The following is a 27,507-nucleotide window of genomic DNA, read 5'->3' as shown; positions in this document are numbered from 1 at the left end:
CAATTTAACACAACTGCCTCTAGGAGTCGCCAATGGAAATTTAACAAACACACAAGAAATAAACGTGCGCCAGGCATGAAGTTGGCATGTACCAACGCGTATTCTCACGTTCATCTCATCGTCAGTAAACGTGAGACCAAACATGAGCGTGAAACCTGATGCATCGTTGATACATGAGGCCCCTGGAGTTTTAGGAGTGGTGGAAGTAGTGGTGTACCCATAAATGACCGTGATGTGAGTACCAATACTTACATTAATTGCAATCCATGAGTGGGTAAAGGTATTCAACACATTAAATGACATGTAATTCAAATCTCAATATTCATTTTCAGACATAAAAGGTAAAAAATACCATTAGGGAGCTACTGCAAAGTTGTGTTTTTATGCAAAATGCCAAATAAATAAAAAACAACAGACTCATGATACACTAAGAAAACTAGTTTATTTAGAAAAAGCATACACTGCAGATTTTGACAGATAAAAACTCCATTAAGTAATTTGAGAAGTTATGAATTGTTTCCGTTTTATTTATGAAGAAAATCCAGCTTGCTGTTCTCTATACAAATGTTTTAAAAATGTGATTGAACACAAAAAAAAAATCAAGAGCCTTACAATTGGGGAAAAAATTAACAGGAAATGTCTTATTACATGGAACCATTTTATTTCTGTATACATAATATACAAATAGAGCATCTGTACGGCTTCAAATAACTAGTCTAAATATCACATGTGAATTAAAAAGGAAAAAAAAGAAGAGTATTCAAGGAAAACAAAAAACTTAAAAAAAAAAGAAAGAAAGAAGATAATAGATTGAGGTCATAAAAATGCAAGCATTTGGGAGAAACACCAATTAAACCTGAATCTGTTTGTGATGCAAGAAGCACATTGTGCTAAATATTTAAAGGAAACAAACTTTCAGTCAAGTACTGAAAATATCACAATAAAAATTGCAGATTAAAAGACGAGCTACAACATGTCTAGGCAAAACAACAGAAAAAGTTTAAATGCAGGCAAAACTCCAAAGCATGTGAGAGAATCCATTTTCCAGAAAGTGAAAGGAGAAGAAAATTACAATGTTGAGAAAGCTTGGGATGATCAATCTTGCATCCTGTATCAGCCCATGGCAGGGAATATTGGTAAAGAGGAACAACTGCAGCCAATGTGATTCAGGAATGCGTGAGGTCCGCAAAACCTTCTGCATTATTAAAAAAACAAACAAACATAATAAATCAATTAACCTGAATAGAACAGAAACCTCAGACAATCTTTAAGACACAATATGTAATATTATTCCATTAAAAACACTAGAACAGTGTTATATTGACTTGCATTATTCCGGCTGTTTCAAAGAATGTTCAATTCAAGAGAAATAAGGAATTTTAACTAGTGGCAATGACACGTGTTTTGTGTCGCCATGCTACTGAAACGCATCCCTGATTTTCTAGTTGAATTTTATAAAAAACAAGAAAACACCAAAGATAGCTTAACATTTCATGCATTATTATAAACTGCATCAAGCAGCATAATCCATCCCTGAAATGTATTTAGTGTGATAAAATATTGGCGCATCATGCTTGAATTTGTTTCGACAACATTCAGTCTCACTCTGCTCTACTATGACAATAAGTATTCTCATCCTAGAACTTGATTTGAGCAAGAGTTCCATACAATGCAATGACGACAACATCTTTGTTTATTGTGAATATGTGCCATCTAGTAGCAAAATATGCATACTACACAATCTCTGCTTTAACACTGAATTCTCACCTTGAGAGTCTGCATACATTATCTGTGCTTTTCTGATGATTTATGGGTGAAAAATGTCAAGGAAACAGAGTATGCTTACTCATGCATGTATGCAAAGGTGTAATAGTGATTTCTAAACAATTATAAGTAAACGGTAACTCTTCATTTCTGTACTGCTGTTGGAATCTAAAGCTTCAAAGGATATTGTTTTTTCTCCTCTTTAGTTCCAGTGCTGTCTCTCTTTTTTTCTGATTTCTCTTTGTCATGCCTGGATTCCTGTACCAAAACAAAAACAAAAGTATTTGAAAAAATGTTGAGAAAATTATTTCATACAATAATGAGGAATCTATAATTACTGCTAAAATTGTATTTAAAGTGCTGTGTTAAGGAATACTAGCATAGGTACATTTTTCAGTAGCTTCACAGTAGCTTAACTACTCTTAATACAATGTAGCTTTTCTAGTGGCCAGGAAGTAGCAGGGTAGCTTGACAACAACTACATTGCATTTAGTGAAGCTGCAATGGTCGGAAGCAGCACATCATTGTCTTTCAAGTTTACATACTACAACATAGCATTACAGCAATCTATTAGCAAATCACACATCAAGCGTTTGCATTTACTTAAAATAATTACCACTGTTATTTTGTAAATACTATTTTTCAAGTAACAGCTGTTAAAATTCTGTCCATCAAGTTTTCGAACAGTTGACAATTAACCTGAAGAAAAAAGCTTAAATAAAATGTCTTATTTTGGGGTGGCCATGGCCTAAAGATTAGAGAGTTGGACTTGCGATCTAAAGGTCTAACCCCGACCATTTCATTATTTTGTTTTGCACCAATAGTTAAGTACCAATTAATTGACTTCAAACAACCATTTATTCCTGTTTTTGATTCGTGCGAACAAGCAGCTTGAATGTAACTAGCTACTTGTCCTGATGAGTAGCCCATCAAGCTACAGTTTCAGAGTAGCTTCCACAGCAGCGCTTAAGTGTCTGTATAGTGTGCTATTTCTTAAAATGTTTTTTTCTCTGTGGTTGAACATCTTGATTGAAAAATTTTCTTGTAGTCAATTTTGCATGCAATATTCAAGTCTTTTTTTGTTGTTGTTGATTGTTTCTTTAGTAATATACAAAAATACAATCTCAAACAGCACTATGTCAACTACTATTATCAATGACTATAAATATGAATTTGTTTGTTTTAAAAAAAAACTAAGAACGGTCTATGAAATCAACTACTCATGAGCTCTGTTAGTAAATATAATGTTACAGGCATTAAGGTTGACAATAAAGCACATGTATAGCATATAACATATATAGCACTACATACACTATATTGCCGAATGGTTTAGGGCAGCCCTTCTAATACTTGAATTCAGTTGTTTCTATTATTTTCATGCCCACAGGTGTATAAAAGTGCAGAGTGCTTCTTAAACATCTTTTGAAAGAATAGGTCACTCTCAGGAGCTCATTGAATGAAAGTATGGTACAGTGATAGTAGGGCTGCACGATTATGATAGAAAACCATAATTGTCGATTCCACTAAAATTGTAATTGCAAGTAATAATGCAGATTCATTAATGTTTTAAATAGCTTAGTGTACATGTAAAGCTATTTATATATAAAATCTATCAAAATATTATCAAAATGATAATAAAAAGTTTAGTCAAATGTAACATTGAATATTACAGTATATAATAGTATATAAACTTCACTGTAAAAAAAAAAAAAAAAAAAGTGTCAAACATTTTTATGACGTTAAGTTACAACAGCTATTCAGCCAAGAGCAGGAGTGATTGTATTGCCTTTTTGTTGTTTGATTGATAATAAAAATGCAGCTAGCTGGAGTAGGATGTATTCACTTTAAGACAATTCACAGATCCAGTCCTGAGAAAGCTACAGATAACATAATTTCTTAAATGTTTACATTCTATGGCGTAACTAATTAAATACTCTTCAAGTCAAGCACATTGGCATAATATTTGGACATAGATAAGTTCTATTATTCAGAAGCCAGACTTCATTTGCATGTTGTAAATGAGAACATTTTAGTTTAAACATGGATAAATGTGTGCAATGCATGCTTCTTATTCCATGTGTGCTTGCTATGTCAAAACCCAGATAATAATGATGCGTCAATGGCTGGACATACGGCCTCAGATTGAGTTTACAAAAAGAGACTCCTCTTTTGGTTTGTGTTCAGCTCTCACTGCTCTGTTTGTGCATTTGAATGAATAGAATGCAGAGCAGAAATACTACTTGTTTACACAGTACTTCCACTTTCATGTGAAAGCACCCCTAATTTTAGTGCTGAAGGCTACATTTAAACACGCTCAGATACACAGGGGTTAGACAATGACATTGATTGTCAATCAGAGTTGCTTCCTAAGTGAGCAATTTGATTTCAGAGAAGTGTGATCGAAATGGAGTTACATTGTGTTGTTAAAGTTTTCCCTTTTTTTGGAGCAGAAAATTTACTTCTAAAGTCCCCATAAAAACACAGCTGCAAAGGGTAGGCCAACTTTATATTAAACCCTACATATTAAGATTGGGATGCCATTAGATTTTATGTGGAAGTAAAGATAGATGTCTTAAAACTGAAAGGGGGTGTTATATAAAAAGATGTGCTCTGTTGGTGTGGACAATAAACAAAAAGTTCAAGTCAGCATCAGTAGGGTTGGAAAAAATAATTACATTTTGGAATTAAAGCAAACAGAAACATTGTTTCAAAAATAATTGGTGACACTTATAAATTGGTGACACTTATAAAATAATAAACAACAATTACTTATATGTTTCATTTTTAAACGTTAAAACCATTAAACTTTTTTCAAAGAGGTGCACAAGACCTTTTTGCCTCCAGAGGTCTTCTCCAATTTGGCCAGATCACTCTTGTCCTTGCTGGTGGACTTGGAGCGTTTACTATTGTCCTTGTCATTGGAGTGTGGTGATTCAGAGGGGCTGGCACTCTTGCTGTGTTTGGATGAGCCTGTGTAAAAAGTGAGAGTGCAGCCAAGTGAGGCAGATAACAAAAAAGCCAGGACGCCACAGGAAGGGCTTTCTGATTGCCTCTGCTGCTGAGAAAAACACTTTCTGGTTCGCTAGCTCTCGTGCTCTTGGCAGCAGGCAAAACAAATTTAAAAGATAGGCTTACTCATTCCATTTTCATCTTTGCGGCGTTTGGCTTCCTGGCTCATCTCGCGATCGCTGTTCAAGTAGTCCTATAAGCGTGAAGGGAGAAAGACAGCACAACTTAAAATAGTGCTTTTTAGGCATACTAATAACTGCTGTAAAACTCTTAAAACATGAGGGAATGATATGGCATCTGGACCAATGAAAGAAATATGCTGGTGCATGAGCATGAAGGTCAAGTAATTTAAATAATGTATTTAAGTGTGAATTAAGCTTTCACAAGTGGGATTTGCAATGTTTTGCTTCAATCACAAAGCATGATTCAGCAAAAGGCTTTATTGAGAATTTGTTGGTTTAAGCCTTGTAAAATGTCCTGCTCAATAACATTTGTGATGCTTAAAAACTGCTTCCTCCAATACAGAGGACTTACTCGTTTTCGGTCCTTCCGGTCTTCTTTCTTTTCCCTCTCTTTGGAGCGGTCCCTGGATTTATCAGACTCTTTCTTCTCATCATCCTTCTCTTTGATCTTGGACAGGACTGTGGTGTGGTTAGGATGGTGCTAAAGGACAGATGCAAAGATGATAGAAGGTTAATGTCTTACAGATGGAGCACACTAGCCCTCACAGTGGCCTGCTGCCTTTCATTAGCATGCCCCATTAGAGTTGCACCTGACAATCTGACACACCGACAGGAAGTCCAAGCACTCTATTAAAAGCTCAAGGCCCCTGCTGAACTTACATATGCAATTATTTCATATGACTCACATCAGAGCTACAATGCGCCAAAAAACTGCATGTGAAAAGTGTTCAAGAATTGTGCTAGCTAGCATAAAATCAAAAAACAATCTGTCAACCATTTGGTTTTACACAACAACGCTGCTACTACCATCTATGAATGCATCAAGTTATTATTCTTTAGTAATCAGTGACTTTCAATAAAAAGTGGTATTTAATAAACATGTATAAAATGCTGCAGCTTGATAAATTAGCTTCATCCAAATGGCCTTTAGGGTTATGGGCACAAAAAAAAACACCTGATCTCTTCTAACATGATTAACTGAGCAGTATCTTAATGTAACATTTCAGTGCTCCCCAAGAATAAAACGTATATCTTCAGAAAATCTGCAAACTAGAAAAACAATAACAACATATTCTGTAGGAACTGTACAACAGAACATAATAAAGGTTTTAAAACCTTGACCTTTCCAAACCATCATCCCATGCCTAATTACAACACCACAACTATGTGAACATCACAGACCAAGTGCTATCATGGCCACAGGACAATCACACACTTTTAGAACCGTAGGCATAATTCACCAAAAAAAAAGAAAAGAAACTTACTATTTACCCTCAAGTGGTTCTAAACCTTAATTAGTTTTATTATTCTGATGAACATTAAAGCTATTGTGAAGAAAGCTGAAAACCTGTAACCAGTGATCTCCCTAGAAACAGAAAAAAAATGAAAGCCAAAGGTTACAGGTTTCCAGCTTTCTGGAAATATCTTTATTGCAGTATAACAGAATAACATCCAATATTTATCAGCGGCAGTTGTGGCTTAATGGTTAGAGAGTTGGACTTGGGATTCAAAGGTACATTTTGGCTACTTTTTTTTTTTTCTTTCAATAATATTAAGTATGAACATACTACTCCGCTCATGCTCACAGACATACATACATATACATATATTTATTCAACAGTTCTGATTCTTGAATCTCATTGGCTAAAAGCCATGTCATGTCGGCATCCATCAGTCTGTCATTGAGTGAGCAAAAATGGTTGACATTGTCCATCCATAAGATGGCAACAGAGACCACATAACTCCTTAGAGGAGGAAAGATCAGCATATTTTCAAACTACAGCTGATCAAAACTTTCTAAAATTAGTGAGTGACATTCTAAGTCAATCTCTCTCTTTTTTTATGTTGCGGTGCTCTATTTATACCATAGTAATTGCAGTAGATTGAGTGTGATGGGACTCACATATCAGAAATGTATGCAATTTTGTGTTGGCCACTCTTCGTATAACCCCAAGTTACTTTTTGGTTGGCAATCTGTTTGTTTTTAATGAGTCTCCTGTTTTTGTTACTGCAGACTAGTTACAAGAAAGAAATTGCTGCATTTGTTAGCTTTTCTCCTTATCGCAAACACAACAATAATCTGGTAGTGATTGCGTTGCTTTGGCTTTTGCAAGGTTAATTATTGTGATCTCCCTTTTGCAACCTAAAAAAACTGGCAAATGTCTCTAAAACTAGACCGATGGCCTTTTATGCTTTTCATCCTTATAATCTTAAAATGTGAGCTAAATCATGTTTTGTCATCCCCTTAGACATTACGCTAGAGAATCATTCAAAAACTAGCTCTAAAGTGACGTTGGTGAATTAGTAAACGGCTGTTCTGATGTCAGCTGCTGATGTGAAGGAATGGCGGAAGAAAGTAGTTCCCCTTACAAAAGGATATTTAGACTTGATTTGCTGTTTTATATACACGATTATGCTGTCGAGCTGTTGTAACTCATAGTAGTGCGATGTGGCTGTACATCGTCACTGGTGGGAGAGTAAGACACATGCCTCCCACCAGTGCCTATGTACAGCCTTATCTGCTACTCGTGTGATATTGCTCATATATATATATAAAAGATTCAATAATGTAGGCAAGTATGTGGTTTCAGACGAACTGTAATATTTTGCACATTTTGTATGTCTGTCAAACACACCTGATTCAGACAAACTCTAACTAAAAGTTAGATGCCATTCAAAATATTTACAAATGTAGTGGAGTAAAAAAATACAAAATGTTCAATACAAAATATTTAAAAATGTTGTGATGTACACATTAACTTTAATACTCAGTACAAAGTAACCCAAAATATACTTAAGTAAAATAACCTATTACATGTACTCTAATACTTTACATTAAGGATTCCAAACCTTTTAGGCCATATGCCACACCAAAATTGTGTAATTTCACTTGCATCTACATGTAAACCCGAACTGTAAATCATCCTCCACTGTCACTTATTTTGCCAGTGTACACTCTGAATTCTCTCAGGTTGAAAAGCCATACTTTACAACACTATATCTATTAATGCCTTGACCTCCAAATTCACCTGACTGGAACCCAACCGATACATTTTTTGTTGGGTTCTCACTACCAAACTGTAATGTACAGTAACTGGAGACCTTTTCTGTTCTGTTCTAACTGATATCGGATAAGTCATATTGTTACCACCTCAAATTAATGCCTCACTGCAAAGGTGTTCACAATGCATCGCAGCCCTTACTCAAAAATCAGCATATTGTAGTTATCGTGTGCTACCAGTAGCACACGATTACTATAATATGCTGATTTGCTGCTCAAGAAACATTTCTTACTATTAACAATGACTTTCTTCTGTATTTGTGTGTATATAATTAAGTAGTAGCATTTTTCAAGTTTATTAAAATCACTTAATACTCTGTCATTTAAATAATTGGTAATCTGGTCAAGGGCATAAGTTCTTGATATGGTACAGAAACCTATAATAAAAAGCTCTATAATTCAGTCAGAGGTGTTGGCAACAAGCCTAAATAACCTCAACAAGGAGAAGACCCTTTCTTTTCATTTAATAAACACTGTTATATACTTTGGCTTCACAATAGTATAGAAAAGGAATATGTTGCTTTTCAACAAGTTAGATAACTGCGACCGTGACAAAAGAATTAATCACAGTAAAAAAAAAAAATTTAACCAAGAACTGTACTACAAAACATTTACATTTAAACAACGGACTCCTGCTAAATAAAACTTGAAAAAAACTTATTTTTATCAGTTGCTAAATACAATTTATCATGAAAATACATTCCTTAATTTACATTCCTTAATTTACTGCAATTAATGTGGAAGAATATGTGGTCAGTAGCTATTCAGAGAGATAGAGAAAGTAAGAAAAGAATTGCATTTTCAGATGTTGACATGAGCATATTTTTTCAACTGAGCAAACTGCAAAAACACTTATCTTCCTGCCAGATGACAGGAGCTGAGCAAAAGTAGCTTGAACTGTGGAACAGAAGAGTCCAATCGGAAAGGAGCCCAGAAGAGCATAGTCAGGGGAAGAATAGAGGACATTGTTGGATTGAAATTACATTCGCAGAATATAAAATGTTGCCGCAGAGGAGGATATGCTATGCTGTTTATGGACTTTGCCATCTTCTGAGAGAAAAAGTTACTTTTTTTTACTAACCAATTAAAGTACTTTAAATATTCAAACACCTCACATATGTCAATCTAAAGAATCATTCATGACACGTGTGGAAAACAATGTTTTGCAATGACAGGATGAATACAGGAATTATCTCAAATGCTACCAAGCTGCCCATTTATCCAAAATTTCTGGGCATCCTTTAAAATGCTTAAAGTAATGCTGCATACATATACAGTATTCTTGTATTTCAAGGGCAGGTTTGGTAACTACTGTATAGCTAAACAGTGTTTCTTGAAAATTAAGGACATGAGCTGCCTATAATTGCAATATTAAAGCTAGGAGATGCAATTTTTTTTGGTTTTTGGCATTATTAAAATTTAACAACAAACAAGGATGAATTTTAATACATCCATAATGGTGTTTGTGTTTTAAGGTCATGCTTTAAAAAAAAACCAATAAAAAAAAAAAACTGCCAAATATTTTGTTAATTTTTCATGGATATGAATAGTAGATATTTAGTTAGTACAGTTCAAAGCAGGCAGGTCTAGCTGGTTTTCTGCCATCACCCTGTGGTTCTGTAAGGTTTTTATTTAAGAATAGGCCCAAGTACTCTGCAGTTGTAAAGAAGGAATAATTCAGGAGCTTTAAAACTGTGTTTGCTATAAAACAATAGAAATTCAATTCTGATTGGCTAATAGCCATGCATTATCCTGCAATTACAGCACTTGTACAGCCTCTTCACCCTTGTGCATTACTCCGCCCATGTAAGAGTACCATGCAGAGGAGTAACCTCACTAGATTCTGACAAATATTGCAGCAGTTTTACAACAATGCACTTTTGAGGCTTTTAAGGCAAGAATATGGTTGTTTAGATTAAAACTTTGAAGGTTATTTATAAGGACAGTGCCTACTTTAAAACATGTTGGCATAATTTCAGAGATTTAGCACACCGGCAGCCATCAGCCTGTCATATTGAGCAGAGCAAAGAGACTGACAGTTGACAGCTCGCATTTTCTATAAATGTAAATATCTTTAGCTGAACAAATCATTATAAAACAGGTAAGTGACATTTTTAGTTGATCTTTCTTTTGTATTGCTGTATTTATACCATAGTAATCTAGTAGTGTTTGCTTTGCTTGGCTTTTTGGGGGTTATTTCTTGTAAAAATCCCGATTGCAATAGAAATTTTGTAAAATCTCTGTAGACTAAAGGCATTTCAGACCCTTCGGCCTTACAATCTTATAATGTTAGCAAAATCACCTGTTGTGTCATCACCTTAGACATTATGCAAGAGAATTATTCAAATTTTAGTTTTAAAGTTAAGTTTGTGAATTAAAAATGAAATGAAAGTTTCTGCTGTTCTGACCAGCTGCAGATGTTAATGGCAGATGTATAGCAATAGCACACTTTAAGCAGTGCAAAATGGCTGTATACCGGCACTGCTGGGGCACTAAGGCAATCGGCCTGCAGCCTTAAGCCAATGCACTAAGCTATATTTTTACTATACTATATAACTACATATTTTTGTTTTTAATAAAATAGTCCAGAAAAATAAGAGAAAAATAATATAAGGCAAAAACAAATGTTTTTTAGCTAACCCTGAGTGTGTTTTGAAGGCCTGGAGAAGTCCTGCTGATATGCCCTGACATGTTTTTTTTTTCAGATGCTTATAAACATAAGTGGCTAGAGTCTAATAACACTGTAAACAGTACAAACTGGGCTACAATAATATGTGAGCAACATTTATATTAATGTTTAACAAAAAGTTTATGCGTGGTTAGTGAAAAAACAAAAATTTTGAAGTCACTAAATTAACTCCATGAAAAACACATAGAATATTTGATCACAAGACTTTTAAAAACTGGTACTTGTAGCCTAGAGTTTCTGCTTTAAAATTACGTGAAGATCATCTTACTTAGGGAAAAATATATGTTAATTAAAAATTTCTAAGTCACTTAAAAGCTTTATGGCTCATATGGGAGAAGAAACAGATGATGGGAGACAGAGGGAAGAGGAGGATGACAAATTAAGTTTCAAACTTTAAGTTTTTAGTTTATTGAAAATATATTTAGCTTCCACACAAAATAATTTAAGATTAACTTGTAAGTACAGTTAAACAATTATACTTTAGAAATATTTCTTATAGAAAATATAGTTATTTTCCAAATTTAAAAAAGCCTATATAGCTAAACAACACTAAATCAGGTAAGTAAGTAAGACTTAGAAAGACTTATTTAAACCAAATATAAATAAACAAAATTGTCATTATTTTGATTATTATACAATTAAATTAGAATTGATGTAATGTTTCTTTTTTTTATAAAATTGTATTTTTGAAATAGTATAAAATGTGTTTGCAACACTGTTTGAATAAAAACTGTGTCTTGTGCACTGATCCAGCATTTCTATAATGCAATAATTTCTAAATGACCCTTAGCCCGAAGTAGCCAAATGATATTGATCATGAGAATAACTAACATGATTACTTTAAATAAAAATAAAAAAATGTCCAATCTTTTATTTATATTTTTGCCTAAACAATTGCAGCCTTAGTTAGCTCTTTTCAAACGTTTAACTTGTTCAATTACGGTAAAATTGAACGGTCATTATGGGTCATAATTCATAGTTGTTCCTTAGAACGTAAATTAAACAAACTTTCTGCCCAGCACTGCTGTTTTTGTTTGTGGGTGTTTGCCAGTTCAGGAGGCTGTCATCATGATTTGTGCTGGTGGCAGGAACTGACTAGCGGACTAACGAGCACTGCCGGAAGTATTCTGCATTGGGCTCTTTCCATACAAAAAACTAAGCAAGAAAACATTTGTTTTCAGGAGTTGGCTCTTTTAAAAGTACATATTTCAAATTTTATGCAGGTATGACTCTATCAGGTCTGTGAAGCAAATATTTTTGTCAAGCATGTTGACAATAGACTCAGAAAGAGAAAGCGCTCCCTGTCTGCTTTACTAAATTTGATTAAAAAAAACTAAACATTGCTTTACTGTATTTATGAATATATACAAATAAAATTAGATAATTTACAGTTTTCAAATCTGTGTTTGTCTCATCAATACAATAAAAAAAGACAGTATTTTATAAACTGGTGTACTAAAATGCATATCCGCGTGAGCCAACCCCAAGGGTTAATGAAAAGAAGGTTTAAGATATGTATTTTCTCTAGACAAACAGAAAATGTCAGACAAATGGGCCTTTAAAAATTGATCAGAGAAGGAGATGGGCCCCGAAGTGAAAAAGGTTGAGAACCCCTGCTCTGTTTGAATGTTTAAAGTCCTATTTTAATGTTGCTAAAAATATTATGCATTAAACTGCAAAATTACACATCAAGACTGTATTCCACATCAAATTCCATGTACTCCATATCTTAATCACAGGGCCTTATTAGGACAACTTAGGAAGTGTTCAAATAAATGCAACTCATTTCAAACACATGATCATTATACAACAGTTCTAGCCATTTTTAAAAAGCTTATATTGCTGCGCTAGATAAGAAAATTGAGCATAATACGCATTTGCAATGATTGTTTGTTCTGGGTGAGCAGTTCACAATCTTCAAAAACACACAAAAAAGATCCAAACCTTTAATGTGGAGTCCTTGAAGTCGTTGAGATTGTCCTGTAGGAATGAACGGAGATTACAGATGAGCTGGAGTGGGTGTCACACAGCAGGTGAAAGGATGGGGAGGCTGGCCGTCACTCAACACATCCCCATAAAGACCTTCAAAGACTAGAACTTTCACATAGTTAGAGATGAAAAGACTATACTATGGGAGCCTGGACTATATAAACCTATGGGAGCACTGGACTCTATGAACCTACATACTCGGAGAACGTTTCTGAGCATCATTGGAAAATGTCTTAACTTGTATCTTTAGTCTAAATTAGAACATACATTCTTTAAAGTAACTAAGAAAGTTCATAAAGATGTAAAACAAGCTACACTGAGCTAGGATTCATACATAAAGGGAATTGAAGGGGGTTGTGTACACTTTGGTAAGATTTTGGCTCATAAAATGAAAAAGTGAAAAAGATTCCTGGTTACGGACAGATAGATTCCTTTGGGTAGGCCATGTATACACTATTTGCCCAGGTTGCCTTTCGCTTTATGTAGTGCTTGGTAACACTCCAATGTCTGAATACTGAAGTTGACTTCTGCTGATTGCATGGATGTCTGGGGAACTCTTCCGAAAACCCTTCCAAGGCAGAGAACAAACCAGTTGTAGTGAGGGGGAAAAATAAGCAAGCAGTGGTGGTGAAGAAGCACAATGTTGTCGGTGATCCCAGATCTCTTACGAAGCAAAACAAGGGAAACACTTTAGAAGCTCCTCCAGGTGACGCGGCCAGAGAAGGTGGTCTAACTTGCTCGGGATTTCTTCCAGGGTGAATATTCTGGTCTTCGTGTTTAGTTTGAAAAAAAAAAAAAAAAGATTTTTTTTCATACTTTGTTTTCATTAGGAAGTAATAGGATACGATTCAATTTTTTTTTTTTTTTTTTACAAAAATAAGATTATATTTACAATCTTAAAAAGTGTAAAATATGCAAAAAGCAAAACTTGAGGCACTTGCGTTGATTATTTTACCATGTAAAACAGCAAAAAAAAAAATCATGTATTATGTGATAAAACAAGTCCTTGGAACTTTATCATAAAAAAATCCAAAAAAGTGAAAAATTCTAAAGAGTCCAAAAGATGCAGAAATCCTGCCCCACACTGCTCTCTTACAACTGCTGTGCTCCAGGGGCCTCTCTCAAACTCCAAAGGGTGATGCTGAGAGACGAGGAAGGTTTGGAAATCATGTGATCTCCAACAGTGGACAAGAGGAAAGAGGTGCACAGCTCTCCTCAGGCCATACTAACCTTAACTGCAGAGGAGTGTGATGGCGACGAGTGAGTGTCGAGCTTTCGTCTTTTTTGCTCTGCCGAGAGAATAATTCTTGTGAAGCTCTTCAAATCAAGAATATATATGTATATATACACATGTATATAAAGTAACTAAAATCTATATATTAAGGTTGCTGCAATACTTGGTAAATTATTGCACCAATTGGTACAACCCTTTTTGATTCAATATGCAAAAGTCTTGCTTTTTAACAATAAAAAAAAGTCAATTATGACCAATCATTATGTCCATCTGTCCGACTTAAAGAGCATTCAATCGGTTATGCCTTGGAATGTAAACATTTGGGAAATTGTGTTGTCAGTAACTTTCTCATGTGCCGCATCTTAAATTAAAAACATTTATTCCTGTTCGCAGTGTTTCGAAAAAAATCCCTAAAATAAAAATAAAAAATAAAAAAGAATGAAATCACTCTGCTCTTGACTGAATAGCTAGCTCAATAATGGTTAACATTTAATATACAGGGATTACACGCAGTATGCAGTGTTTTATTTGCTTAAATTTTTTACTAAAAAGTACTGCTAAGTACATAAAAAACCTGAGAAGCAATGTTAATTTAGAAAATATCTGCTGTATTGTATTCATTTTATATAGTATTTTGCCTGTAGAGTTCTTTTTCCTTTTTTACTGAGCATTTCAAACACTGAACGAAGTCACGGTGAAGTATTGCTGCATCCCTAATATTGAGACTAATTTTAGAACACAGGTAGATACTTTTCATTCAATTAAAGCAGTCTTACCCCGTTCAGACTCAACTCCTTCAGATCTGGGAACAAGGGACTTCAGGCTTCCAGCCCCAGCATTCTTCTCCAACTTGCTGCTTTCCTTTGTCTTGCTGTCACTGGACGCATCACGTTCTTTGGACCAATCTTTTTCAATGGATTTCCCGTCGATTTTGCTCTTCTCTTCCTTCTTGTCATCCTTCCTCTTGTCCTTGTCTGCCTTGGGTGTCTTCTCCTTGCTGTCGATGGGCTTCTCTTCCTTAGACCTTTCTTCCTTTTGCTTGTCTTTCGCTCCTGTCTTGGCCTCTGGAGTGCTCCCTGGGTTCTTTTCTTTTTTCTCCTTTTTCTCTTTTGTGGTCTTTTCTTTGTCCTCCTTCTCTTTGCTCCCTTTCATGCTGTGGAAAGATCAAGGATTCAATTAAATAGAATACTGTTTTTCAACTTTATTGTTTCTTGCTTGTAAATCATTTAGCAGATGCCTTAATCCATCCATTTATTATTGTATATATTATATACTAACAAAGAAAACTACTTATACAAGATATTCAAAAAAAGTCTTGATATATTAAAATCAATTAATTCTGAATTTTGACACGCTAAAATGCTAAATGCACAATTCAATCAAAATACACAAGTGATTTTTTTATATAGAACTTTAACTACAACCCAATATATGGCTTCAATTTTTTTTTCAATTAATGATTTTATTTCCAAAAATTAAATAAAAAGTTAAAGTTTTAAATTGTACAATGCCTGGATTTGAAACATTCAGTTGTCTTGTCATGCATTGGGAACAAATACATACATATGTATATATACATACACACATTTATTAATTTATATATACCCACACACACGTATACCTTGTAGTGACCTGGCCACTATTCGGCAAGAACAATGGTTCAAAAACCATCTCAATTTACAATCTCATTTTATTCACACAAATCCTAAATGAAAATTAATTGGGACCTTTCTTTCCTGGATATCCCAGCGCCCAGTATTTCTTTCAAAAAAATGTTTTACACAGCCAGATTGACAGGCCATTGTGCAATTGTGCTGTAACAGCTACGCCTTTCAGAGATTGTTCCTTTCAAGACATTTTCTCTCAACAATTGCTCAGTTTAATATAATTGTAAGTGGGTTCTTGCCTGGAACACTGTTCAATTTGATTACACAGTTCATAAGAAAGGTAGATTCTGATAAAGAATTGCTTCATTTGGAGAGTAGTTTGAATTAAGCCCCTGCTAAACTTTCTCTCCCCGGGGCTTCAACTTTTAATGACATTATATAAGAGATGAGAACAGTACATCATTCTGGCTGCCACAGCGGAGTGTGTGGAGTCGGGCCTTGGGTGCAGTACCTGTTTGGCGTGCTGCTTCCATTGCTGCTGCTCACTTTATTGGCTGTTGTGCTGTTTTTACTGGCAGTTTTTTGGGCTGCCTGTGATTTGTCCTTGGATTTCTCTGAAACAGACCAAAGCCAACATGAACATAAAACAAGGACAGACCTCAATTAAGTATAGCATGACAGAAATGATTAAAAATCAATAAAGCCAAAGCAAAACAGTTAAAGACTTATGGAATTGGTTATTGATTCAAGGAATAATCCTGCGATCACAAAAGGAAGTTTTAAAAATCCTTTGTGTGCCTGTGAGACCACATCGGCGAAATTCCACATACGGTATGCAGTATTTAGCCATTCAAGAAGGGTTGTATGTGTTTGTTTTCATGATCCACGAAGTTTGTTCCATGATTTTTACCGCAATGCTGATAGGGCCGATACAGCAAAGCTGTTGGTTTGCATCAAACATTTTTGTCGGGAGAGTATTTGAGAATTGGAAAATGGCAGACTTTGGGCTCTATTTTGACGGTCCATGCGCAGAGCGCAAAATGCAGGGCGCAAATGCTTTCAGGGCGTGTCAGAACGCATTTTTGCTAATTTACGGACGGGAAAATGCGCTTTGCGCCAAGGCGCATGGGCTAAAAGGGTTGAATTTATTTTCTTAATGAGTTGGTGTGTTTTGAGAATAAACCAATCAGAGTCTCATCTCCCATTCCCTTTAAGACCCAGCTGCATCGTGCCAAGAGCGCATTCGCTATTTACAGGACGCAAAGTAAGTCTAAGTGGAAAAAATGAGCATTTCACAAGCAAACAGTTAACAGTTGACAGTTTTTTCAACAGAAAACTGTTAAACAGAGCATCTACTGCGTAAGAATGAGAGATAATGGAACTACTTTCACATTCGCTCTTGGATAGGGAAACCTTTACGCACAGACATAAATTAGCCTATAAATAATTAATTTCGTTTGTTAAATGCAAAGATTTGTTTCAAAACTATTTCTAAATTCAGTTATAATTTCTAGCAAACGAATAAATGAACAATAATGACCAAGTGTGGTCAAAATACTGAGTTATTTCCAAATACACCTGCCATGCCCCATATGGTCTAAAACCTGACAGGTGGGCAAATCTAAGCTTGTTTCTAATAAAACAAATACAAATATGGATATATTAAATAATACTGCTGATAATAATAACATTATGCAAAAGCAAATTGTTATAAATGAACTGAAAAAGCCTCCCGAGATGAAGACATAAAAGCAGTAATTTTTCATATTTATGTAGGCTAGAAAATAATATGCTTCGTAATATTTTAATCCTTTATATTTATATCCTATGTCTATGCTCATTATATCCTATATATATCCTTAATATTTACATTTTTTCATATGTAAAGATATTTGCCTATTGCTCTCTTGTGCATATTAAGCAGTGCGTAAGCGATGCGCAACTCTCCGCCGGAGTTCAGACCGGGTTAGTTTTGGTCTAATGAAAAATCTATTATAGTGTCTCAAAATAGCGACGCGCCAACCGTACGCCTCAGAACGCCTTCCTTTTTAGACCCGAACGCCTATGGGCGCACAAATGAGCGCTAATGCATTTGCTATTTAAACAGCGTAGCGCAACGCCTCAAAACCACTCTTGCGCCAAGCTGAAACTACCAAAAGACTATTGCGCCACGTCTTGGCCACACTGCGCCGGGTGTATGATAGGGCCCTTCGTCTTTTATCAGTTAAGTTCATTTCCATTTAGACACGTTGCCTATATCTGTGCTGCTGTGTTTGCCTATGTTTAAAACCCTCTAGATTACTGGCAGGGTTAATGGTTGGAATAGACAAGAGGAAAGAGACCTGCTGCATGGCTATCCACTGTCTGCATTCAGACCTGGGTTTGAGGAGGAAAGAAGTCCTCCTCGTTTATAGTGTTATATAAACATGATTATCTTTATAACGATATCAATTGAGGTTATGTGTATATGAAATAATGAAGAGCATATATAGCAGGACATTAAATTACTTTTGTTTGTTTATTAATTTTTTTGCATTTTAACTTTGCAAAGTAAAAAAATTGTGTCTCCTCACAGTTTGTCTCATTTTGTGAGCCAACTGATGTATGAAAGTATGGAAGGCTAGCAATATACTGTGACTGTACATATGTTCTTAAATCATTCAGAGCCTATACACTTCCTAAAATATTTTTCTGCTGAACCTTCAGACATTTTTTTTGCAATTTTTTGTAATGATTTAATTATTGCAGTTCTCTAATTCTAACAAAGAGCATGTGCAACGTTGCCATGAGCTGTAAACAGAATTATAGCAAGCATCACTTTACTACATTAGCAATAAATCATTTCAGTTATGATTTGTCCATGTAAAAACTACAGAATACTGTAGCTTCAAAGGATCTTCATACTGCCAGTAGATGGAGCTACTAACTCATGTAAAAACAGGATATGGAGTATTTTTTATTTGATAAAATTATATATATATATATATATATATATATATATATATATATATATATATATATATATATATATATATATATATATATATATATATATATATATATATATATATATAAGGATTCAGTAAATACACCGCATGAGAAAAAGGTTCATTGAAGTTAAGAATTGTCAAACACAAAAAATATTTTTAATGTGCTTACCCTTTCTTTTACCAAGCTATCAAGTGCAATTAGCCTTAAATGCATATTCATTAATCTCACTTTGCTGACTGACACAGAACTTCAGCACAAACAGACCCTCTCAAACCCATTTCAGTTCTCTTTCGTGACATTGAGCATTCAAAATCACTTCAGAACAGCCAATCTGTATTCACATACTGTCAACAGTCTCAAGTAATTTAAACACTTAGGAGGAGGTTGGCTGTTCCTACCAGCTATCTGTGAGATTTGATTATTTTACTTCTGCTTTAATCAACTTAGAATTTTATGTAAATTAATTGAGAATCAACACACATTTTTGAAGTGCAGGCATAATAAGCAGCTATTTTATTATGCTTCATTTACATATTAGCTGATTCTTTAAGGTCCTTAACTATATAAAATTAAACATGAAATACACTGTCAAAAAAAAGTTTACATCCCTAAAACAAATCTTTTAATCTTAAAATATACATAAAATATCTAACAAGATAAAAGTTAATTAGTTGTAGTGTTTAAATGAACAATTTAATAGTAATCAATAACAACAACAACACAAAGGTGTTACATATTTATATAAAACTTTTCCATTTCTCAAGGATGCCCTACAATTAAAAGCCATTGATAATATTATCTGAGGTTGTTTTACCAAACTACGACAACTAGTATGTCTCTCACTACTATAAGAGAATGTGAATGGAGCCATCTCTGCAAACCAGATCTTCCTTTGTCGTTCTGTAAATCCTAAGCTACAATCATCATTTATAATGGCTTATGAGCTTCAATACTATAGTATGATCATATATATAGCTTCAATATGTGAGCTTCAATAGTCATGTCAAAGCAGTAACTAAATTTGTATACTACCAACTCAAAAATATTGCAAGCAATAGATGCTTTGTCCCCAGTGAGGATTTAGAGAAACGTGTTCATGCTTTTATGACCAGGAGGGTGGATGACTATAATAGACTCCTCACGGGCCTTCCCAAAAAGACAGTTGAAGCTCATCCAGAACGCTGCTGCCAAGACTCTGACCAGAACTAGAAAATCAGACCACATATCACCTGTCCTCAGGTCTTTACACTGGCTTTTATTTACACTCAGGATAGACTTTAAAGAATTATTCCTTGTCTATTTATCATTAAATGGCCTAGGACCGCAATACATTACAGATATGCTGACTGAATACAAACCTAACAGATCACTTAGATCTTTAAGATCACATAAACTAGAATTTTCAAGAGTTCATTCAAAGCAGGGTGAATCAGCCTTCAGCTACTACTCTCCCGCTGCTGGTATCAGCTTCCAGAAAGGATCAGATGTGCTCCAACATTAGGCACTTTCAAATCAAAACTTAAAACACATCCGTTTAGCTGTGCCTATGCTGAGTGAGCACTGTGCTACGTTCCACAGATCGCACTAATATGCTTTCCTCTTTTTCAGTCTTTTATAACCTATTTAAACACATTTTATTCTGTTTTTATACTATTTGTCAATATTTTATTTCCTTTTTACTTGTCTATTTTATTCCTTTTTATGTAAAGCACTTTGAATTGCCACTGTGTATGAAAAATATGTTATATAAATAAACTTGCCTTGCCTATAAGGAGCACAGCCTGTTGCTCTGGTAAACATTTTCCAGCCATTTCAGAGTGCAATTTTCTCCCAAAACTCATGACACATTGTTGGTTTACTAATAAATAATAATAATAATAATAAAAACAAAAACAAATAACACTCAAGAAAGAGGGCACCCTTGCCTCCAATACCAAGTGCATACTGATTTAAGAGTAACTGCTATGTTAACCACTGATTGAATGGAAACAAATGCTATTTTCTTATCTTGAATCCCTACCAAAAGCTAGTACAAAAATAGCTTAACCTACCTGACTTATCATTGCTACATTTTTCAATAACATAAGGGAGGTTACATTTAAGAAGTATGAGAGCCTTTAGTTTTTTTTTTTGTGCCATCACTGGAAGCAATAACTATAAAAATTGATTAAAAAACGAGCAATATCACTTCTTTTTAAATACAATTTTAGTGCTTTTAATGCTACTTCTACAGAATGCTTCTGCTAAAACGTTCTCTAGAAAAATCTGATGTTAACAGATATGACTGAAATATTAACTATTTTCAAGTAGACTGTATCCTTGGACTATATTAAATGACAAATGATGAATAGTGAATGAGTTCAAAACAGCGTCTTTGAATGCACATCTAATTTCTGATATAAAAGAAAAAAGATTTGGCAAGACAAAGCTCTCCATTCACAAACCTCTGGTTATTCCCCATCTTGTTTATAGGACATGTGACAGCGTTTTCATTGAAACTATGTAGTGTTAAAACCTGTTGTTGCTTAAATTAGGAAGCATGCCAGGAGCTCTAACGATCTGCAGCCATCTCATAAAACATGTCGCATGATCTCTCAACATTAACACTTTAGTAATGGAGAACTTCAGACTCAAGTTTTTAACCCTAATAAGTCTTTTGATTCAAGTAGAAAGCAGCTGCTCTACCTGAATCAGTTTCTGGAGAGCCTGAAGCCATACGGCTTGCTTTGCTGTTGTGACTGATTCCCATTGTTCGTTGTTTCTGTGTTAATGAAAGTGTGTGAGATATTTCTGCCTAATATCCCTGCTAGTTTTACCTTAATTAACACTGTAATTGCAATTACTTCCTTGGGACGGCAATTCCCACAGCAAATGTTGTACATCACAGCCATAGTTTTGATTTTAATTAAGTGTCAAGATGTTCTCAAATGGACAAACAAGTTGAGATGCCAAATAAATCCCACAAGATTCTTAGACAATTTCAAAATGGTTAAAGTCACCTGAGTCCTCGACGACACCATCCTCAGTTTTTCCAGCACTGGCAGCGGTAGTGGTTGAAGTCTTGCCTATATTCCCAGGTCCATTTTGCAGAGTGCCGGTCGTGGTGCTGCGTACTGGTTGCTCCTTGTGGTGGAACTCATTTTCAGGCACCATATGCACTTTTCTGCCTTTCAATTGGCCTGAGTAACTGCAAGTCACACACATGGTTAAAATCAAGGCATACAGTTACATGAAGTGTATTGCTTAAAATCCACAAAAGGCAGTGTTCCATATCTTATGCCAAGTTCACACTGCGTGATTTTCAGAGTTGTCGAATCACCGTTGTTTTTACATTGCATGACTATCTGGAGAAGCATTCAGTTGTTACTGTATACACACTGCTCCAGAAACAATCACTATCAATTCTGTACGACTCAAAGACGCACAAAAAGTTATATGAAAATAACTTAAAATCACACATGAGATCAGAGTTGAGGTCAAAAATTTTGCGATGTGCTGCAGCTGCAAATTTTTCGGTTTTACTTCTGTTTATTTAATTTTAAGAATTATTACTTCTGATTTTGTGGTCTATAAACTACACTTTATACTTCTGCATTGAATGGCAAATGGTCCCTTTGCAATAGTCCTTCCTGAACTTCTCTCGGCTCTGTATTATGCTCAATCACTAGCTGTATGCAATCACTGATGTTTTTTTTCAGTCAGGACTTATTTTAGTGCATGATTTTGAATAATCAAAAGGTCAAGATATTTAGCATGTCAAATATTTCCTGGGCATCTGTAACAAGTCAGTGATTCTTTCAGATCGTGTCTTTGACTATTCACACTGCGTGACTATCTGTTGCATGAACAAGCACCTATTTGCCTCCAATTAATAAAAATTATTTGCCTCCTGTTGGTTAATGAAAAAGCAGAGCTAAAGCATGCAGTGTGGACTACGCATAAATTGCTGTATTTTAAAAAGTTTTTGGATTTTCACACAAGGATTTTTCTCTTTTTGATTGGGTCTATAAAGAAAAACAAAGAATATGGCCAATAAGTTCAATAAGATAAGGTGCAATGATAAATCCTAGTGGGGTAGGAACAAAACACATACAGGAACAGAGGATTGTTAAAAAAATAAAATAAGTAAACAACAAATAAGGTAAACATTTTAGTTTAGGTACCCATTTTTACTATTAACTTCTGGCTTATAAGATAATAGCTTTTTAGTACTTAATGCAATCCCTAATCCTACAAATTCCTAAAACTCAAATAATACTTTACTATTACTGAGCAACAAATTAGTACTTTAACTGAGTTACATGCCTTAATGGTTTGTTAATAGCAGGAATTGTACCTTAAAATAAAGTGACCAAAACAAGATCTTCATTTAGAAGGTACATCTAATCATCTTAGGTCTACAACGTCAACTTTAAGCCACAAGAACTGTTCAAACCAAGTGATAAATAAAAAAATAAAAAAATAAAATAAAAACTGATGTGACTCCTAAGGAATATTAACTCTGTAAACTTGCATTCTGGATTCGGACAGAAATAACAACAGCTTTAAAATCACCAACAACCCCTGTAAATGGTGAAAACCCCCTATGTCACCGCTGAGAAATGATTAGCATCTGAATATTATTTCAGTCTAACTGTGGTCCTATGTGGTCCTAATGGAATGACTGCATTTTGCCCACAAAACTTTCAGCACATTAAAATGAAAATGTTTGGGAAAACGAAAATAAGCCAATATCAACTTTAGCAAATTTGGGGATAATCTAACAAAAAGGACTGAACATTCAAAATAGCTGAGAAACTTTGAAACACCAATTTAATTGTATAAAACTATTATTAGAGCTGAAAATTATGATTATAATTTTTGCGAATCAATGGCATTGTTATTTTCGGTGTTGCAGGCTGAAATATTTGGGAACCCCTGAACTAGATGACTTCAAATTTTTAGAAAAAAGCCACCCTTAAAACTTCCAAAAAAATAAATACAATTAAAACATGAAAAACTACCACCATCTCTAGATCAGGGATGGGCAAAGCCAGTCCTGGATGGCCGAGCTCCTGCAAGGTTTAGCTCCAATCCTAATCAAACACACCTGCCTATGATTTACCAGCGATCTTGAATACATTGATCAGCTTGTTCAGGTGTGTTTGATTAGTGTTGGACATCATTCTGCAGGACACAACCCTCCAGGCCTAACTTCACACATCCCTGATCTAACATCCTAAATCCCAGTGAACACTCTAAACCAGTTTGGTGAAAACACTTCTAAGTGCTGAGGCCAGATGGCGCTCGGCTCAGTTACCCCATGGCTAATGCATAGAGATCAGGCCTCTTCTCCTTCTCTTCCTGGCAGATCTTGTGAACGCGACACTCCAAAGCCTGGCCTAGGTTCAGCACCTTGGGGTACCAGGGTAGGATCTTGGTAAGCACGATCAGAATGTTGCGAATGTGGGTGTACTCACCCGTTTCTAGACAGTGAACAGATGCCTGAGGGAAAAATCAGAAGTTTAAGGATGAACAAATCAATTCAAATTATTTTATAGGCAGGCTGTAAAACATCATTACAAGAGCACAAGGCATGCTCCGTGATTACTTTATAATCTAAATAAATCTATGTTTGTCATACTGATACATGCAAGACATCATTCAAAACTGTAAAGGGTTTAAATTTATTTCTGTATGATATACTCTGCCAAAAACAGAACAATGTGCCTTTGTAAATGAATCCAGTACTATATTTTTATGTTATTATTAAACTTTTTTTCACAAAGATAGGCTACACGTGCATGCTACTGTTGTTAATACTGTCATTTGATGCTAAACAATTTAATTTCAACTTTTGAGTCAAAAATAAAACATAACAAAAAATATAAATGTAAAATGTAATGTAAAACAAAGTTCTCAAACTGTAACCTGTGGCCTTCAGTTGCTCATGCATTTGTGTGTGTATATCTGATGGCCATATAGCCAACAAGTGCTCAGATCATATATATATTTTTTTTTGATGGAGAGAGAAAAAAAAATTTGGTTTCAATAACCAGATGCATTTAGACCTGTCCAGTATCGTCTGAAATGCATCCCAGAGCACCTTTTGAAGTGGTCTGAGCAATTGGATTAATATCCATCTCCAATGCATTTCAGAGGGCATTTACGCCTGCCCATATATTGACTGAATAGCTATCTGATTAGAAAAAAATATACATGAAGTGACTGGGTGTCAACAGCCTCTTTGTTCAGGAAAAAACATTTTTGATTGGAGAGATCCACCTGGCCATGATTTAAGCATATTCAAATATGCTGTCTAGAGTCTCATCTGGTTTTTGCTAAAAAATGATTTATGGGGAACTGGAATCTTATCTTACTTCCTAAACGATACAGTTTTTAAAAAATGAGATCTTGTTTGTCTTGCCAAGAGTTGTCTGTAGACACTTTGAGTACAATTTATACATAAGCATCATGAGTAGATGCTACAGTAAGAGGTCTTAGTAAATGCCTCACTTAGCTTTAATTAGGTGCATAGGAAAAAACCTAGCACACAAGCTAAAGCTAGGCTGAATAAATTTAGTTCTTTTTAATTTAGTTAAAATGTTCCTTTAACAAAAATTCCTATTATGTGAAGCTAAGAAAAGTGGGTTCTTGCACAATACAACAAGCCTCTGGTGTGAAAGTAACAAAACAATTTTGTTATATGAGTAATAAAAATCGTATAGTAAAATACTCACTTTAGTCAACTTGTAATGCCATTTGTGGACAACATGTCGAAAATTCTCATAGTCCAATTGATCTGCTTTGTTCCCTCCGTCGAAACCACTGGCTCGGAAAATAGTCAGGAACCCTGGGTAATTACCACATTCCTAGCAAAAGAACCAATAACAAATTAAAACTAGACAAACATAATACAGTATATAATATATATATATATATATATATATATATATATATATATATATATAAAACATTAACGTATGTATTAGGGATGTAACGGTATTGTAAATACCGTCATACCGCAATATTAATTTTTTTCGATATTACCGAAGTCGCATGACTCGGTAAAACTATAGGTCTCCTGAGAAAATTTGCTCAGGCGAATGAAGCGAACGGGACGTAGCTGAAACTTCATTTCCCATCAGCCCCGGCGTGGCCATAATCCTTTGCGGTCTGTTGTCGCTACAGATCCAGTAATGCGGAAATGGAGTGTGCTGCTAGTAGCGGAGATGAAAAAAAGATGGAAATGATCGAACCTAAAGCGGGTGTTGTCGCCGCGCGCGTGCTGAATAGCGGTGCTGTCGCGCGCGTTCTGATCAGCTGTGTTGTGGCGCGCGTTCTGATCAGCTGTGTTGTGGCGCGCGTATTGTAAAGCGCCGAGGGGGGGTTGAGCGCGCATATTCAAGAGAGGTGTTGTCGCGCGCCTACTGAAGGGCTGGACTGGACGGAGGGTGTGTCGCGTCGCGGGGGCACTTTTGATCGTTTTGGAAGGGCATTTTCTATCCAAGACTAAAAAGGGCATGTGCACTGCACAGGTTGAGCCCTATGTGTGCACGTGCCTGCAAGTTGGGGAATACGACTAATAACAGTCATGGGGACTGCAGAAACACAGCACACTGTTCAGATTGATGCAGACATTGACTTGTACTGCAAAGAGACCTCTATCTCACTCATGATTTGTCTTCTCAAGTGGGGGAAAGACAATGCACAATGTTACCCCACTGCTGTCAACCTGGGCCAAGTCATATCTCTCTTGTTCCAGAAACCTCAGTCCCAAATGAGAGGGGTTTTTTTCTGTTGCAGGGGACATTGTAAATGCCCAGAGATACCAGCTTTTACCAGATTATAATTATATGATAATTTTCCTTTAAACCCATCTCTATCTAAGTGAGTGAGTGATTAAATGTTGAATGTGATGAGTTTTCAACAATACTAAATTGAAACTTTATTTTTTTACATGGTTTAATATTTTTTTGTTATTAAAATTGAAGTTAGTGTTTCAAAGCTTACAGATAGATGGCTAATTTGTATGTCATTGACACTTTTGGCACTTTTTTTGGAGTATTTTCAAAAGTTTTTTTTTTCCTGTAAATGATTCAATAAATACCGTACCGTGACATTCATACCGAGGTATTACCGAACCGTGAAATTCTGATACCGTTACATCCCTAGTATGTATGTATGTATGTATGTATTTTTTTTATGAATTTATATATATTTTTATTTATAACAAATTTACCAGTAAGGACCTATTTACACATACAGACCTTTCCGGAAAATTGCTGGTAATTTTCCAGAAAGGTCTGTATGTGTGAAAGGGGCTCATTTCTACACGTTTCTTAAAATCAGAATAATTTATTGTTACCAAGTTTCATTTTAAAAAGACAAAATCATTTTGTTATTTAATAAGTAATTACTGCAAATTATTTTTGATTTCGTCATTTTTTTGTTTGCAAACATCTAAAAATTCACAGTTCACAGCTACTACTAGGACAGTGTAGAGACAGCATTAACAGTTTAAACGAATCATCAATCATAAAGGCACACCATACCTTCTCATAAATGGCTCTGTCACTGTGCCATCGAGTGACAGTCTCTAACATGCAACACAAAAAACGACCATATCGGCGGGACTCATTCTCTGTGCAACTCGCTACCGTATAGATGATATCAGAGAAGACCTAGATGAATAAAGAAACAGATTTAGAGGGTTAGTAGGTTGACAATGCACACAGGGTCATGGATTTTTAATGAATATAAAATGATTATAAATACTTTGAACATTTAGATAAAAACTAAATGACAGCATCAAACTTGAATGCTAGATAATACTGTATTCTCTTTGACTGCAGTCACTGGCACAGAAACACATGGCAAGCAAGCTGTTGTTTAGCAGAATTAAGGGTGCTTTCACACCTTTGAATCGATTCAGTTGTCCCGAAACAGGGATTAAAATTGTTACATTGTTGCTCTTTGCTCTTGGTCCGGTTCGCTTTCAC

At 35.1% G+C, this 27,507-nt stretch overlaps 1 protein-coding gene across 3 annotated transcripts in view; it reads right to left on the bottom strand.

Moving 5' to 3' along the window:
• Positions 1 to 418: 418 nt before the first annotated feature.
• Positions 419 to 27,507, bottom strand: part of thoc2 (THO complex 2) — a 94,926-nt gene continuing 67,837 nt past the window's right edge. Inside the window, exons 26-39 of one of the 3 annotated variants that reach the window (XR_011006083.2) lie at positions 27,061 to 27,189; positions 25,246 to 25,377; positions 23,826 to 24,010; positions 21,526 to 21,713; positions 16,047 to 16,149; positions 14,705 to 15,081; positions 13,925 to 13,983; positions 12,650 to 13,463; positions 5,308 to 5,436; positions 4,900 to 4,966; positions 4,595 to 4,734; positions 1,952 to 2,022; positions 1,768 to 1,813; positions 424 to 1,195 (exon numbers count right to left, since the gene is read on the bottom strand). Coding sequence is in view for 2 of the 3 variants with exons in the window: in XM_005157134.6 (XP_005157191.1) it covers positions 1,786 to 1,813; positions 1,952 to 2,022; positions 4,595 to 4,734; positions 4,900 to 4,966; positions 5,308 to 5,436; positions 12,650 to 12,685; positions 13,925 to 13,983; positions 14,705 to 15,081; positions 16,047 to 16,149; positions 21,526 to 21,713; positions 23,826 to 24,010; positions 25,246 to 25,377; positions 27,061 to 27,189 (1,644 nt within the window). In the remaining variant the exon portion in view is untranslated. Of the gene's footprint in view, positions 1,196 to 1,767; positions 1,814 to 1,951; positions 2,023 to 4,594; positions 4,735 to 4,899; positions 4,967 to 5,307; positions 5,437 to 12,649; positions 13,464 to 13,924; positions 13,984 to 14,704; positions 15,082 to 16,046; positions 16,150 to 21,525; positions 21,714 to 23,825; positions 24,011 to 25,245; positions 25,378 to 27,060; positions 27,190 to 27,507 lie in introns of all 3 variants that reach the window. The other 2 variants (XM_005157134.6, NM_001326547.1) reach the window with 2 other exon arrangements.

This window comes from Danio rerio, chromosome 14 (genome assembly GCF_049306965.1).
Source record: "Danio rerio strain Tuebingen ecotype United States chromosome 14, GRCz12tu, whole genome shotgun sequence".
NCBI lineage: Eukaryota > Metazoa > Chordata > Actinopteri > Cypriniformes > Danionidae > Danio > Danio rerio.
Note: the sequence above shows the minus strand (reverse complement) of the source record. Positions and strands in the feature narration are given on the sequence as shown.